This window comes from Gilbertella persicaria, assembly GCF_025201335.1.
Source record: "Gilbertella persicaria strain CBS 190.32 chromosome Unknown B0P05scaffold_3, whole genome shotgun sequence".
In the NCBI taxonomy this organism is placed as follows: domain Eukaryota; kingdom Fungi; phylum Mucoromycota; class Mucoromycetes; order Mucorales; family Choanephoraceae; genus Gilbertella; species Gilbertella persicaria.
This window is the reverse complement of record NW_026251964.1, coordinates 93,025-108,186: the sequence shown is the minus strand read 5'-3', so window position 1 is coordinate 108,186 and position 15,162 is coordinate 93,025. Positions and strand designations below refer to the sequence as shown.

General features: G+C 38.5%; 6 protein-coding genes across 6 annotated transcripts; 3 read left to right on the top strand and 3 right to left on the bottom strand.

Annotated features, from left to right (window-relative positions):
• Positions 1 to 956: 956 nt before the first annotated feature.
• Positions 957 to 2,988, top strand: B0P05DRAFT_523699 (heat-shock protein 90; the record flags this gene model as incomplete). Its single annotated transcript, XM_051576095.1, has 1 exon — positions 957 to 2,988. A coding segment is annotated over one exon (1,989 nt), but the record flags the coding sequence as incomplete, so codon positions are not given.
• Positions 2,989 to 2,994: 6 nt separating this feature from the next.
• On the bottom strand, positions 2,995 to 4,819 carry B0P05DRAFT_483552 (malate synthase A). The gene is made up of 4 exons (XM_051575228.1): positions 4,430 to 4,819; positions 4,239 to 4,377; positions 4,021 to 4,191; positions 2,995 to 3,975 (listed from the first exon to the last, which is right to left on the bottom strand). The coding sequence occupies exons 1-4, from the start codon at positions 4,803 to 4,805 to the stop codon at positions 3,021 to 3,023; spliced, it is 1,641 nt and encodes a 546-aa protein (XP_051438947.1). The 5' UTR covers positions 4,806 to 4,819; the 3' UTR covers positions 2,995 to 3,020.
• A 3,269-nt stretch (positions 4,820 to 8,088) lies between these two features.
• Positions 8,089 to 11,702, top strand: B0P05DRAFT_593496 (uncharacterized protein; the record flags this gene model as incomplete). The annotated part of the gene is made up of 8 exons (XM_051583052.1): positions 8,089 to 8,329; positions 8,374 to 8,637; positions 8,689 to 8,858; positions 8,916 to 9,104; positions 9,150 to 10,405; positions 10,455 to 10,626; positions 10,655 to 11,046; positions 11,101 to 11,702. The coding sequence occupies exons 1-8, from the start codon at positions 8,234 to 8,236 to the stop codon at positions 11,700 to 11,702; spliced, it is 3,141 nt and encodes a 1,046-aa protein (XP_051438946.1). The 5' UTR covers positions 8,089 to 8,233.
• On the bottom strand, positions 11,697 to 12,504 carry B0P05DRAFT_523687 (uncharacterized protein). Its single transcript, XM_051576094.1, has one exon. It carries the CDS (start codon positions 12,163 to 12,165, stop codon positions 11,716 to 11,718), a length of 450 nt encoding a protein of 149 aa, XP_051438945.1. The 5' UTR covers positions 12,166 to 12,504; the 3' UTR covers positions 11,697 to 11,715.
• B0P05DRAFT_583118 (inorganic pyrophosphatase) lies at positions 12,495 to 13,628 on the bottom strand (the record flags this gene model as incomplete). Its single annotated transcript, XM_051582226.1, has 7 exons — positions 12,495 to 12,627; positions 12,673 to 12,758; positions 12,798 to 12,925; positions 12,976 to 13,189; positions 13,229 to 13,348; positions 13,397 to 13,512; positions 13,562 to 13,628. The coding sequence occupies 7 exons, from the start codon at positions 13,626 to 13,628 to the stop codon at positions 12,495 to 12,497; spliced, it is 864 nt and encodes a 287-aa protein (XP_051438944.1).
• A 281-nt stretch (positions 13,629 to 13,909) lies between these two features.
• On the top strand, positions 13,910 to 15,126 carry B0P05DRAFT_583117 (phosphoribosyltransferase-like protein; the record flags this gene model as incomplete). The annotated part of the gene is made up of 3 exons (XM_051582225.1): positions 13,910 to 14,420; positions 14,475 to 14,646; positions 14,715 to 15,126. 3 exons carry the CDS (start codon positions 13,910 to 13,912, stop codon positions 15,124 to 15,126), a joined length of 1,095 nt encoding a protein of 364 aa, XP_051438943.1.
• Between the last annotated feature and the right edge of the window lie 36 nt (positions 15,127 to 15,162).

Here is a 15,162-nt window from a genome sequence, read left to right as displayed (position 1 = left end):
TATCTGCAAAAGTACTATAAAAAGTGTACGCTAGAGCTCAAAAACAGAGGAAACGTTTTTGAAAGATAGCTCACTGTCCCGATACTGAACATGCTGCTTTCTTTGTATCATTCAATCTGTCATATCTATATCTACCAGTTTTGCTAACACACTTTCTTGATAGCTCTTCGTTTTTAGACGCTTTTAGTCCATCATTTCTCTTGAATGTCCAAATTTCTTCATTTTAGTTTTTGACATGGGAACACAAATTCAAACACAGAATTTCTCTATGGAACACTCCACTTAGACCAAGCTTTAGTAACTGATTAAATGGATGCTAATGCTTCAAAATATACCAATTTAATAAAGAGACCAGCTTAATAGCTGATATAATGGTTGGCGCTGAAATAGCTGTAAATATGTCAGCAGAGACATAAGGGAAAGTATTTTTTTTTTAAAATCGCTTGAAGGGATTCCGTCTGTTACAACAGCCAGCTATTCTTGACATGATAATCACAAACATAAAAGCCATGCGCTAGGCTTTCAACATCATTAGGCATTGATATATGTCTTTATTGTTAACAACATGTATTACGGTAAGCAAGCCTTTATGTTTTTCTATTTCATTTAAGACAATATGCTTATTTTTGGAATATATGTCTTTTTTTGGCTGTGTCATTTTTTTAAGAAATTTCGAGAGAGTTCCAGTGTGCTTCTAATGCAAACATCCTGATTTTTCTAGCAATTTCTGACTTTGAATCCCAGAGAAGATATAAAAGCATGCATTGTCATCTATCTGTTTTCTTTAGTTTTTATTTCTTCTTTACATACAATACACAATGAGCGTTGAAACAGAAATTTTTGCCTTTCAAGCTGAAATCTCTCAATTGATGAGTTTGATCATCAACACCTTTTATTCCAACAAGGTAGGTTTATTTACTCTTCCTATTCAACATTGACATTAACACATGGCCTAGGAAATCTTTTTACGTGAATTGATCTCCAATGCTTCTGATGCTCTGGACAAGATTCGCTACCAATCCTTAACGGATCCCTCTGTACTTGAATCTGAGAAGCAGCTTTTTATCCGTATTACACCTGACAAGGAAAACAAGATCCTTTCGATTCGAGATACCGGTATTGGTATGACGAAGGCTGACTTAGTCAACAACTTGGGTACCATTGCCAAGTCTGGTACCAAGGCCTTCATGGAGGCTTTGTCTTCTGGCGCTGATATTTCTATGATTGGTCAATTCGGTGTTGGTTTCTACTCTGCTTATTTGGTGGCTGATAAGGTCCAAGTGGTCACCAAACACAACGATGATGAGCAATATATCTGGGAATCTGCTGCTGGTGGTTCATTCACCATCACTCGGGATACAGGCGCATCCATTGGCCGTGGCACTGAAATACGCCTGTTTATGAAAGAAGATCAAGTAGAATACCTTGAAGAACGAAGAATCAAGGACATTGTCAAGAAGCACTCTGAGTTTATTTCTTATCCTATCCAATTGACGGTCGAAAAGGAAGTAGAAAAGGAAGTCGCTGAAGATGAAGACATGACTGAAGGTGGTGCCAAAATTGAAGAAGTCACTGACGAAGATGACAAGCAACAAAAGAAAAAGATCAAAGAAAAGATTGTGGAAAACGAAGAATTAAACAAGACAAAACCTCTTTGGACCCGTAACCCTGAAGACATTAAGCAAGAAGAATACGCTGAGTTTTACAAGGCCCTTACAAATGACTGGGAAGACCATTTGGCTGTCAAGCACTTTTCTGTTGAAGGTCAACTTGAGTTCCGTGCCATCCTGTTTATTCCCAAGCGTGCTCCCTTTGATATGTTTGAGACCAAAAAGAAGAAGAACAATATCAAGTTGTATGTTCGCCGTGTGTTCATTATGGATGACTGCGATGAATTGGTGCCTGACTGGTTGTACTTTATTCGTGGTGTGGTAGATTCTGAAGACTTGCCTTTGAACATCTCGCGTGAGATGCTTCAACAAAACAAGATTCTCAAAGTCATCCGTAAGAACTTGGTCAAGAAGTGTTTGGAGATGTTCCAGGAAATTGCTGAAGACAAGGATAACTTTGACAAGTTCTATGAAGCCTTTAGTAAGAACATCAAGTTGGGTATCCATGAAGACTCTCAGAACCGTAACAAATTGGCTGACTTGTTGCGTTATTACTCTACCAAGTCTGGTGATGACATGACTTCTTTCAAGGATTATGTGACCCGCATGCCAGAAAAACAAAAGAACATTTACTATATTACTGGTGAATCTCGTACGGCTGTTGAACACTCTCCCTTCTTGGAAGGCTTTAAGAAGAAGGGCATTGAAGTCTTGTTGATGACGGATCCTATTGATGAATATGCTATTACTCAACTCAAAGAATATGATGGCAAGAAGTTGGTCTGTATCACCAAGGAAGGTACTGATATTGAAGAAGACGAAGAAGAAAAGAAGGCCCGTGAGGTTGAAAAAAAGGAATTTGAAGACTTATGCAAAAATGTCAAGACCGTCTTGGGTGACAAGGTCGAAAAGGTTGTGCTTTCTCATATCTTGACGGATTCTCCTTGTGTGTTAACTACAGGTCAATTTGGCTGGTCTGCTAACATGGAACGTATTATGAAAGCTCAAGCTCTTCGTGATGCTTCTATGTCAAGCTATATGATGTCCAAGAAGACATTCGAGTTAAACCCTCACCATCCTATCATCAAGGCGCTCAAGCAAAAGTCCAATGTAGATGCTAATGACCGCACAGTGAAAGACTTGATCAACTTGTTGTTTGAAACTTCTCTTTTGACTTCTGGCTTTACTTTAGATAACCCAAGTTCATTTGCTACTCGTATTAACCGTATGATCTCACTTGGGCTTTCTATTGACGAAGAAGAGCCCATGGAAGAAGTCGTTGAAGAAGCACCCAAGGAAGAAACTGTTGAATCCAAGATGGAAGAAGTGGACTAAGTTTCTCGCTATTCCTTTGCATACACATTATATATACATTACATAGTTTAATAAATAATTAGCTTTTTTATTTCTTTACAAACGAGGTTTTGAATTGATAGAGAGAATATCATCATAAAGCATAGTGGTGACAAAATCATCGTAACGTTCACCCGTGATATTAGTGGCAAAGGCTTTTTTAGCAGCTTCGTACTTTGTGTTTTCGTACTTTGAACCTAATTCTTTCTTGATCTTGGCTATTTCTTCTTCTAATATCTTGAGACAATAATCCCCAGTGACTTTGATGCCTTCTGCTGTCTTGGGTTTATGATGAGCCCACTGCCAAAGCTGAGAACGACTGATTTCATATGTAGCGGCGTCTTCCATCAAATGATGAATAGGCACACAACCTACACCACGTAACCAAGATTCCATATAAGCCAAGCCAATCTGGATATTATCACGAATACCAGCTTCTGTAATGTTGCCTTTAAAGTCAATGTTGAGCAAATCCTTTTGTGTGACAGAGACGTCGTCTCGACGAACATGCAGTTGATTGGGCTGGGGCATATGTTGATCAAAGATCTCAAAGGCAATCTTGACTAGATCAGGATGAGCAACCCAAGTACCATCATGGCCTGCTGTCACTTCTCGTAGCTTGTCAGCACGCACTTTTTGCATAGCGATCTCATTGGCTTTGGGATCACTTTTGATAGGGATTTGAGCAGCCATACCACCCATGGCATGTACACCACGCTTATGGCATGTTTGAATCAGCAAATTCACATAGGCACTCATAAAGGGAACGGTCATGGTCACGTCGGTACGATCAGGCAAGATAAACTGAGGATGTTGACGCAGCTTCTTGATGAATGAGAAGATATAATCCCAACGACCACAGTTCAGACCGGCTGAATGATCGCGTAATTCATAAATGATTTCGTCCATTTCAAATGCGGCAAGAATGGTTTCAATCAAGACAGTGCCGCGGATTGTACCTCGAGGAATATGAAGCATGTCTTGAGCCGTATTAAATACATCATTCCATAATCTAAGTACATGTTGAGTCATGATTTCAAATACATCCAGCACTTACCTTGCTTCCAAATGAGATTCCATCTTGGGAAGATAGAAATAAGGGCCAAAACCATTGTTGATTTGAGCTTTAGCATTATGGAAAAAGAACAGGCCAAAATCAAAAATAGAAGCAGACATGGGTTCACCATCAACAAGGACATGTTTTTCAACCATATGCCAACCTCTTGGTCTATGCAAAGATATGAGCTCGGAAAGAAGAAGTGTGGTGTTTCTTACCTGACAATCAATGTGGCTGTTTGTTTGTTTAATTCGTATTTTTTACCAGCAGGATTGGTAAAAGAGATAGTGCCCTTTACAGCATCACGAAGATTGATTTGACCATTTAATACATTATCCCAAGTAGGTGCGGTGGAATCTGTTGTTTTTTTTATGAGCGATCAAAGAAGCCCCTCTTTGTTTGGACTTACCTTCAAAATCAGCCATGTAAGTCTTTGCACCCGAATTTAAAGCATTGATGACCATTTTACGGTCCACTGGACCCGTGATTTCAACACGACGATCTTGAAGTCCAGGAGCAGGTTTAGCGGCACGCCAATTGGGATCACTACGGATATGAGCAGTTTCTGGTAAAAAATCAGGCAAGATACCGCGATCCAGTTCTTGCTGACGCAAATTGCGTTTCTGTAATAAGGTTTTACGGGTAGGATTAAAACTTCGTTGTAAAGTAGCCAGGAATTGAAGGGCTTCAGGAGATAAGATTTGAGCTTGATCTCGGCTAACAGGTGCTAAAACAGAGACACCGGCTACAGCGCTATCTACGTTTTGATGAGTGGAAGTAGACATATATAAAAAAACTTAAAGAGAAACGAAAGAAAGAAAGCCAACTGGTTTTATATATCCAATATTCGGCAAAATGCTTATGCTATTTGTTTATTCCATTGTGTTACCAAGTCATTGTGGGGAAATTATGCTGTCAAATAAAGTAAATTACATCACTTTCGCTTTATTTCGGATCACTTTGGATTGTATTTCACATGCTGTTGTTCATAACTGTGCCTCCCTAACATGTATATAGTAAAACAAAAACTTTGTTCTGAATACACCAATAATACAATCTAATTTTTTCATGGCCCTCTCATGACTAAACCAACTTTCGCACGATCAAGTTGAATATACTCCAAGTGTATATTTTTCTTTTTTTTCTTCTTTTGTTTATACTCTAGACTTCATAAAGTAATAACAGAAAACAGATATATATATGTGTATGTGTGCGTGCGTTTGTATTGTTTGAAAGCAAAAGCGAAAAAAAAGAAGTAAGCAGTAAAGATCATGGAGAATACGAATTTAGGATAAAGGTTTATACAATGGAGTTAAAGATAACAAAGACATACATACTTTTTCTTAAATTATTGTTTCATTTTGAATTTCCGGTCTTCACACTATGTGGTTGAGCTGAAGAAATCCCTCATAAACACAAACTCCAAACAAGGTATCAAGAAACAGTTGCGAAGAACAAACCGTTAGGAATTACAATGGGTTTTGTTTGGTACACATATTCATAAATATCAGATTTTAGTATATTGAATGAATAGCAATCTTTATCCTATAGAAATAGTTATATCTTTGTAACATCCTTAGTAGTTGAACTTATAGTCGAGAAAACCTATAATATTCAAATTATAATAAGTCACAAAAGGTACAACTATTTTCGGGAATAAACATGGAAAATTCTTGTATGCAAAGCTTTGTTTGGCACAACTCTGTCTTTTTTTTTTTCTTTTATTTGTTCGTATACATAACACTTTGTATATACTCAAACTTATACCAATTAGTCATCATCGGGATTTTGGATTGATTTGAACAATGAGTGTAAACATTCATATCGCAGTTGATAGCTGTAAAAAACATTCATTTTCTACCAATAGAGCAAAGCCTTTGATTTTGACACCAGTTTATACAACTTGTCTTTTCTGTGTTTGAGAACTTAAATTTTCTGAACCTAACTCTGAATGGGAACTAATACAGTATTTTCGGAAAGTATTCGTGCACTAATAATTTTTCGTTTTGTGCAATAAAATAAATAAATCATGCACTAAGTAAAAACTATTTCTGGCCCAACTCTAATTTTTTTGCTCGAAATTGTTTTCCAAGTTCGCAATTTTATATTTTACGTAGTTGAAAGTGAGTAACTTTGTTTATGAAGATGGAAACGGAAGCCTAACGAATGAGAATGAAGAAGAGCATCTTGAGTTTGCAATGAAAGTGGACGACGAAGCTTACCCCTTAAGAGATGTTACAGATTTCGCAATGTACACTGATCTCAAGCCTCCTGAAAAAGTAGCCAAAGATGTTGTTATGAAGTCTGCAAGCAACACCACAAACCCTATTGCGGGAGATGTTGGTGGGATTTCTAAGAAGGCGTATCGGAAGTACAACCCTGAGGACAAGAGTAACTTCTTTCACTTGGTGTATGAAAAGAATATGAGTGTCCGAGGTGCTGCTAAGCAGCTTGGTATACCACCAACGACAGCACAAACGTGATTTAAGCAAGGAGAGGCGAGCTTGGAAAAGGACAGTGAGGTCGCTGTGAAAAGGAGTGTAGATGGAAAGCGGAAGCTTGGAAGACCTGCAATCCTCAATGATGCTCATAAGGAGTATCTGATTGAAGCTATTGATGAAAGGCCTGAAATGGTCTTGGAAGAGATGATGGAGTGTCTTGCGAGTAGCTTTGAGGGTCTGAAGATCTCAAAGACTGCTTTGTATGAGTTTGTCACTACAAAGTGCGATCTCAGCTTCAAGCGAGCAAAGCTTTACTCAGTTGAGCGAAATTCTCCTGAGAAAATTGAAGCTAGATATCAATGGGTGAAACACTGGGAAGAGACTGACATGGATTATATGAGCAACTGCGTTTTTATTGATGAATCTGCATTCCATATCAACTTGAAGCGCTCTTATGGTTGGTCTAAAAAAGGTGATCCTGCCATTGTCACAGTCCCAAAGACAAGAGCAAAGACCACGACTATTCTTGGTGCTATATCTGCTCACGGTGTTGTCAATATCAAGATCAAACAGCCCAAGGTAGCGGAGCCCGCAAAGAAAAGAAAGTTGACAGGAAAAAACTCAACTGTCGCAAACAAGGGCAAAGGAGGAACAGTGACTGGCCATTACTTCAACTTTATTTCTAGTACCTTGGATATTTTGGATCGTCACGAGATCTTCAAGGATAGCTATATAGTCATGGATAATGCGCCTATCCATACGCACCAAGACACAAGAAAGTATATAGAAAGCAGAGGATATGGCTGCGTCTACCTTCCTCCATACTCACCAACCCTTAACCCCATTGAAGGATTTTGGGCCGTTTGCAAGAGCAAGGTCAAAAGAGAGAAACTTTTGAAAGAGGAAACACTCACCTCCAGAATAACAGACGCCTGTAACAAAGTCCTCTTGAGCGATTTGAAGAGGTTCTGTAGACATTCTATGTCTATGTTTGATGATTGTTTGAACAGAAAGCCAATCTAATACACATATTATTTTCGTGCACCTTGCATGAATTTTTTGACCCAACTCTTTTTCTACTTTTGCACCATTGACTTTAATTTTTTTTGCTCGAAAGTGTTCTTTTTTAAGTTTGCACAAAACGAAAAATTATTAGTGCACGAATACTTTCCGAAAATACTGTATATGATTTTGAGCCAACGTTCAATGAGAGGGATTTCGAGTTGAACTGCACTATAAAATTTCAAGTAAATTTAGGAAGAACTTGTTCGGACTTTAATTTAAGAACACCTATTATTTTTCTTGGGAAACTCTTCTAGATCGAGAACTACTAATGTTTATCAAAATAAAATGATTGTTCTTATTCCAAAAATCAAGTTCTTATTTGCTCTTTATCTTCATACTGAAATGCACTATTACCTCCATTGAAACTTGGCCTTTAAACCAAAGAAAAACAAGCAGACTACTGGAACTTTCTTAAAAGTCATAAATTACTCAATTACCATTATTATCTTTTGATTGGATATTTTTAAACTACGCACTAGATTCGATACTGTCACGTGACTTCTCTTTAACTACAAAATTACGTTGGCTCTACACGAATACGCTTTTTTTTTCTCTCTTTTTTATTCTCATATACAACAACAAAAAGCAAGAGCTGTAATCCGATTACTGGCTCCACAAGCAAGAAACGCTATTAATAAAAGAAAGAGAGAGAAAGACTCATAACTACTTACTGACAAGGGCGAGATAAAGTTTATTACACCAAAAACATGTCTTCTGACGAAGAGGATACCGATTGTCCTTTATGTATGGAAGAGTTGGACATTGCCGACCGTAACTTTAGACCTTGTCCTTGTGGATATCAGGTAATATAGAAAAGATGCTAGACACATGAACTCATGAGATGTAGATCTGTCGTTTCTGTTGGCATCACATCAAGACCAACTTGAATGGACGATGTCCAGCTTGCCGAAGACTCTACACCGACCAAATTGTAGAGTTCATACCTGTGAGTGCTGAAGAAATCATGCGCCTCAAAAAAGAAAAGAAGGAGAAAGACCGTCAAACACGAGAGATGCGTGACCCTAGTCGAAGACAACTTTCCAACGTGCGTGTGGTTCAAAAGAATCTGGTGTATGTACTTGGCTTAGGCTCAAAACATGCCAATACAGAGGTAAGTTTAATCTTTATACGCGTCTAGTTTTTCTGATTCTTTTTTTGTTAGAACGACTTGTTTAAAAAATATGGTCGTATTGAAAAAGTTGTGGTTAGTAAACGTTCTGCTGCTTCTGGATCGACATCAGTTGGCATCTATGTTACTTTTGCTAAAAAAGAAGATGCGGGTAAGGCCATTGAAGGTATGAACGGGATGGAACTCGATGGGAAAACGATCAGGTAAGAAAAAAAAAGGGGATGGAGTTCAAGTCAGAAAAGGTCTTGACAGTTGAATAGGGCTTCTTATGGTACAACCAAATATTGTACTTATTATTTGAGACATATGGCTTGTCCTAACCCAAACTGTATGTATCTCCATGAACCTGGGGATGACGTCGATAGCTATAGTAAAGATGCTGCTGCTTCTTCTTCTGCTACTTCTGCTGCTGCTACTGTTGCTGCTGCTTCTCCTGCTGTTTCTATAGGGTAAGTTGAGCCACCTAAAGGTATTGTTGACAATTATCTCTATAGAAAACATGCTCATGCCAGTGCATCATCTACAACGAGTGCTTTCCCCAACAAACGCCCTACTATCACTAAAACGGCTAGTTCACCTTCTTCTACAGCTGCTATTGCTAGTTCACCTGCCCCTACTGAAGCCAGGCCAGCACCCCGAGCATGGGCACCTATTCCTAAAGTGGTTCCTATTTCGCCTGTTGTCAAAGAAGAACCTATTGCTCCTAAAGAACCAGCACTTAAACCCAGTGTATCTACTACTACTACTATTACCACTACTACTACTACTACTACCACCGTGAAGAAGCCCAAGAAGTCCACACCACCTGTGAAAAAGGTGTCTATGGAGGTAGATGAAAAGCCTGCTCTTCCTGCAAGTGCATCTTGGGCTAATAAACAACCTGTATTGCCTACCTCCAGTATCACACCTGATAACTTTGGTCCTTCTTTATCTGATGCTTTAAACGCACCTCAAAAGCCTAAACATGCGCCTTCCCTCAAGGTCAAGAAGGAAAAGAAGAGTAAAGGTAAGATGGTGCGTCTAGAAGAATTCGAAGAGGCAGAGAGAGAGGCCAAGTTGGCTGCTGTTCTCAAGACGAAGGCACCTAAACCTGTTGAATCTGTGGTGGAAAAAGAAGAGAATGCATCTCAAGTGGAGCCTGTTGACATGCCGGTAGAACAAGAAAAAGAAGAACCAAAAATGAAGCCTGTGGTTGAAGAAGTAGAACAACAGCAAGAAGTGCCTGAAAAGAAAGAAGAAAAAGAAGAAGAACAGGTAGAGGAATCCAAGCAAGAACAAGAACAAGTCATGCAAGAAAAGAAGCCTGAAATGATTGAAATCAAACGCCTTCCAATGCCTGTTGAAGAGGAATTCAAGAAAGAAGAACATGTCTTGGATGACGATAATTTGGCTTGTTTGAATGATACGATCATTAAAGCCTTTGATGATGCTGCTGTTCATCAAAATGAAAAAGTGCAAGAACAGTCTGAAGAATTGGTTGATTCAAGTGATACTGAATTATCCTTTGACCAGCCTGAACCTATTTCTTCTCCTTTGGCTGCTATGGACAGATTGTCTGCTCTTGTTCAACATGAACTAGAAGATTCATCACCATCTATGGATATGCAGCCACTTAAGCAATTGGATACTGGATTTGAGCGTATGCCTCCACCTGGTCTTGCTCATCCTCCCCCACAACAAGCACCTCCTCCACCTCCTCCACTTGCTCCTTTACCTGAATGGTTTAACCGTGGTTTTGATCCCTTTAATGGTCAAGATCCTTCTGTTATTGCTGCTCGTCGTTTACAACATTCTCAAAGGATGTTGGAAGCCAGTGGTTTGTTTGGTAATGGTGGATTTAATCCTGCTCCCCCTGTTGTTCCTCGCTTTGATTTCAATCCTCACCATCCTCACCTTCATCATCCTCATCCTGCATTCCACCACCACCATCACCATCACCATCCTCCCCCTCCTCCCCTCCTCCTCCTATGGGTATGTTTACACCTCATCCTATGATGAGACCTCCTCCACCTCCACCCGACATGTTGTCTCCTTTCCATCCTCCACCTATGCATGACCCTATGGATGAATTAAGAAACGAATTTGGTGGTCTCAAAATCAATGGTCCTCATGAACAACAATCACGTGACGATCTTCGTGCCTTGTTACCCAATGTCAACATCAGTTTCAACAATTTCCAAGAAAAGATGCGAGCAGAAGAATTCTATCAAAAGCAACTGTTGACTCAACGTCAACAACAAATGCAGCGACTGAATGAATACATACCCATGGAAGAAAAGAGACAAGATCCTGATGTACGTGTAGAAGCACAAAACTTTTTTGGCGAATTCCTTCGTAAAGCAGCTTCTAATCATGACATGTCACCTAAACGAGAAGAACAATATCCTAGTGGTAAGTAGCATAAGGGAAAAAAAAAGATTGAGTTATTGAATTGCTGTATATTAGGACCCTTGCCTTTTCAAGATCCTGCTATTATGTCTGTGCGTGTAGCAAACAATAACACAAATGAAATGATTCGTTCACAGAACACAATACTTCAAATCTTGGGTGGACAACCTTCTCCTCTTATGGCTGAACAACAACAACAAGAACAACAAGAACAACAGCAGCAAATGCAACAACAACAACAACAGCAGCAAATGCAACAACAACAACAACAACAACAACAACAACAACAACAACAACAACAACAACAACAGCAGCAACAGCAACAGCAGCATATGCAACATATGCAACATATGCAACAGCAATCACAACAAATAGATCCAAGATTTACGAATGGCATGATGCACCCTCAAGAAAGAGGCTTTCATGACTTAGGCCCTAAACACTTTAATAATATGATGATGCATCAACAACAGCCTTCTTTCCATCCCTCTTTTATGTCTGGATTTAGAGAACAACCTCCTCCTCCTCCTCCAATGGGTATGATGGGCCGAATGCCTCCACCAGGTATGATGAGACCCCCTATGCCTATGGGATTTAGAAATAACCCCCCTCCCCCTCCTCCACCCGGCATCTTTACTGCTGAAGAAAATCGTCTTTAATAATAATAAATCTTCATTTATTTACAAAATTCATGCTGTAACCACCTTTAGCATCAGGCGTAAATTGAAAATTATCGGTAGATAAACCAAATTTACCCAACAAGGTATTGCCTAAATCCTTTAGTTTGCTCATCATTTCTTCTTTTTCTTGTTCTGCTTTTTGTTGAATACGAGAAGGGAGTGTTTGTTGTGCTCTTTTACATGCTTGAAGGGTATAGGTGTCAGTAGCCATGGCGCTTAGTTTTTGATAGTCTGTTAATGCGTCTGATAAAGCACTGGATGTCCCTAGTTTCTCATTGGCTTGAGCACGACGAAGTAAGGCTTTTAGATAGTGTGGATCCAATTGGAGTGATTGGGTGCACATGTCACGTGCATCCTTATAGGCTTCTAGCTTGAGATGACATGCTGCGATATTACCAAAGTAAACAGCACGCTCTTTGTTTTGAGAAGCAGGACAAGTCATGAGCGCGTTTTCGTATTCTTCAATGGCTTTTTTGTATTCTGCTTGAGCAAACAATGTGTTGCCTTTGGACTTGTATTCAGCTGCTTCTTTCAATAGTTGCTAATCGAGTTTTATCAGATGCATTTTCTACGTGTGTCTTACTTGTAGTTCTTCTGTCTGATAGTCTGTACTGTCATAAAAGACATCTCCATCTTGATCTGCTTCTACTATCTCATGAAATGAGTGCATGTGAAATAGAGAGAACAACAGAAACATACCTGGTTTATCCTGAATGATTTCTTCTATAATTGCCATAATAAATAAAATAAAATAAAGAAATAAAATTTTATTTAATAAAAATGCCATGTATTGACTTGTTCAGGAATAGGTGCTGCAGGGAGAGGATTGGCTTTTGGTACACCAGTGACAATATCATGGTCAGGATCCACTCGATAAGGCGAATCTTTGACAGTCAAATTGATACTAATGATATTGGTTTATTTATGTACATTGTATGATTTTACTTACGTTTGAATATGTTTTCTAGGTGTAGTGCCATTCACTAATAATTTCCATTCTTCATGTGTGCCAAATACAATGTCAGTAGCAAATGACTATGTCATCAGTCAACCAATGTTGAGTATTGAACTTACTTTATTCTGTGCTTTTCCATCAAATGCAATGTCGTTTTCTTTACCACCTGAAGGAAGTTTATACGTCTTGAAATAATGGTTTGTCTGTTGCAAATAACCCGGCATAAACTTATCTACATCGTCAATATCTAACATATAAATATAAGCAAACAAATATCTGTATATTAACATAGCTTACCCTCTAGTTGATCAGCCAATGGATCTCTGATATCAATCACGACTACTTTCCAGTCTGTTTCTTCTTGATCTAATAGACCGAGAATACCTAATATCTTGACTTGTTTGATTTCACCTGTAGTAGCCACACGTCTACCTAACTCAATCACATCAATAGGATCATTATCACCTCCTTTGTTCGTATGAGGTGAAATAAAAGCAGGGTTTTCCCAAGTCTAAAGAATAAGATAGATAGAATCAGCCGAGTGACTTACTTGAGGAAAAGCACCATAATTCCAGATATAACCATGCAATGGAAACACACTGGGCACAAATCTTGGTTTGTTGTCTTCAATATCTTGCCGAATAGGATTCAAGGGTGTTTCTTTATTGATCTATGAACGGGTTATAAGTACTCTAGGATATCATGAAATCATACTTACTTCATTTTTAGCATTGGTCCATCGAGGAATCTCAACAATCATGTTGAAAATGTCTTTTTCTTGATTGGCAAACAATGGAATATCATGAAAGGGTGAAATAAGATGACCTTCTTTTTCTATATTATGTATGTCAACAGATGCATTACAACAAAATAATAAGATTACCATAATAAAGAGAATAATTTAAGGTATTGGGTGCACCAATCATGCGTGTTGTGATACTGTCTGTCATTGTTGAAGACACACTCAGAAAGAAAGAGGAAAAGATAGCACAAGTCAAGTTAAATAAATACATCATCTACAGAATAAAGAAAAGAGATAAAATGGTTCCCTTTATATCATGCACACTCTTTTTGATTATTTCTCCTTATTTGTTGTTGTTGTTGTACTCGACTATGCCTAATAGAGATAAGGATTTATGCTCTTGTATCTTGTGACTGTTCCATCTTAAATAAGCCTTCAGATCTCTCTTTGATTTTTTCTTTTTTTTTTTTTTTGATTATTATCATTATTATGCGTAACCTTGTTGTCCTTGGCGGTTCTTCTCACCCAGAATTCACCGAAAAAGTATGTCATCGATTGGGTATTTCACCTGGTAAAACCCGTCTTGGCAAATTCTCGAATAACGAAACCAGTGTGGAAATGAAAGAATCTGTACGAGGTAAAGATGTCTATATTATCCAAAGTGCTTGTGGTTCTGTCAATGATAATTTCATTGAACTACTGATCATGATCAATGGCTGCAAGATTGCCTCTGCTAAGCGTATTACAGCCGTGATCCCTTATTTTCCTTATTCACGTCAACCTGATGTGCCATTCAAACCCTCAGGTGCACCCTTGACATTTTTACCTCCTCAAACACCTCCTGTTCAAACACATCCTGTCAAAGTGGATGATGTGTCTAAGCAACTTATTCGCCAATTAGGACAAGCATCTGTTCAAGACAGAAAAAAGGAAAATGCACCTTATCGTGAATGGAGAGCACGTCCTGGTGTCTTGATTGCTGATCTATTGACTTGTGCAGGTAAAGAATCAGAAAAAAAAAAAAGAGTGCATATCTCACTAAGTTGCTTACTAGGTGCTGATCATGTGATCACCATGGATCTTCATGATGCTCAATATCCAGGCTTTTTTGATTGTCCTGTGGATAATTTGACCAGTATCTATACAGCCATCAACTATATTCGTCTTAATATTCCTAATTATTCTGAAGCCATCATTGTCTCTCCTGATGCAGGTGGTGCTAAAAGGTAAAAAAAAAAAAGGGGGACATACAGAGAGTTGTATTGATGACAATGATAATGATAATCATTACCAGAGCCACGTCCATTGCAGAGAAATTATGTATGGATTTCGCACTTGTCCATAAAGAAAGACCCAAGATCCAATCCCAAAAAAAGGAATCTATCCTTGTAGGTGATGTACGTGGACGTGAATGTATCTTAATTGACGATATTACCGACACTTCTTACACCATCACAAAAGCAGCACGACTATTAAAAGAAAAGGGTGCACATAAGATTTATGCTTTAGTGAGTCATGCTATTCTTTCGGCTGATGCTGTGAATCATATTGATGCCAGTGCTATCGATGAATTGATTGTATCTAATTCAGTGCCTCAAGGACAGCATCCTAAAATCAAAGTATTTGATGTTACTTCTTTGTTTTCAGAGGCTATTCGTCGTACTCATTTTGGTGAATCTCTTTCCAAGTTATTTGAAGAAGCATAATCAAAATAAATTCACTCGACTTTTTCAATCTCCGAC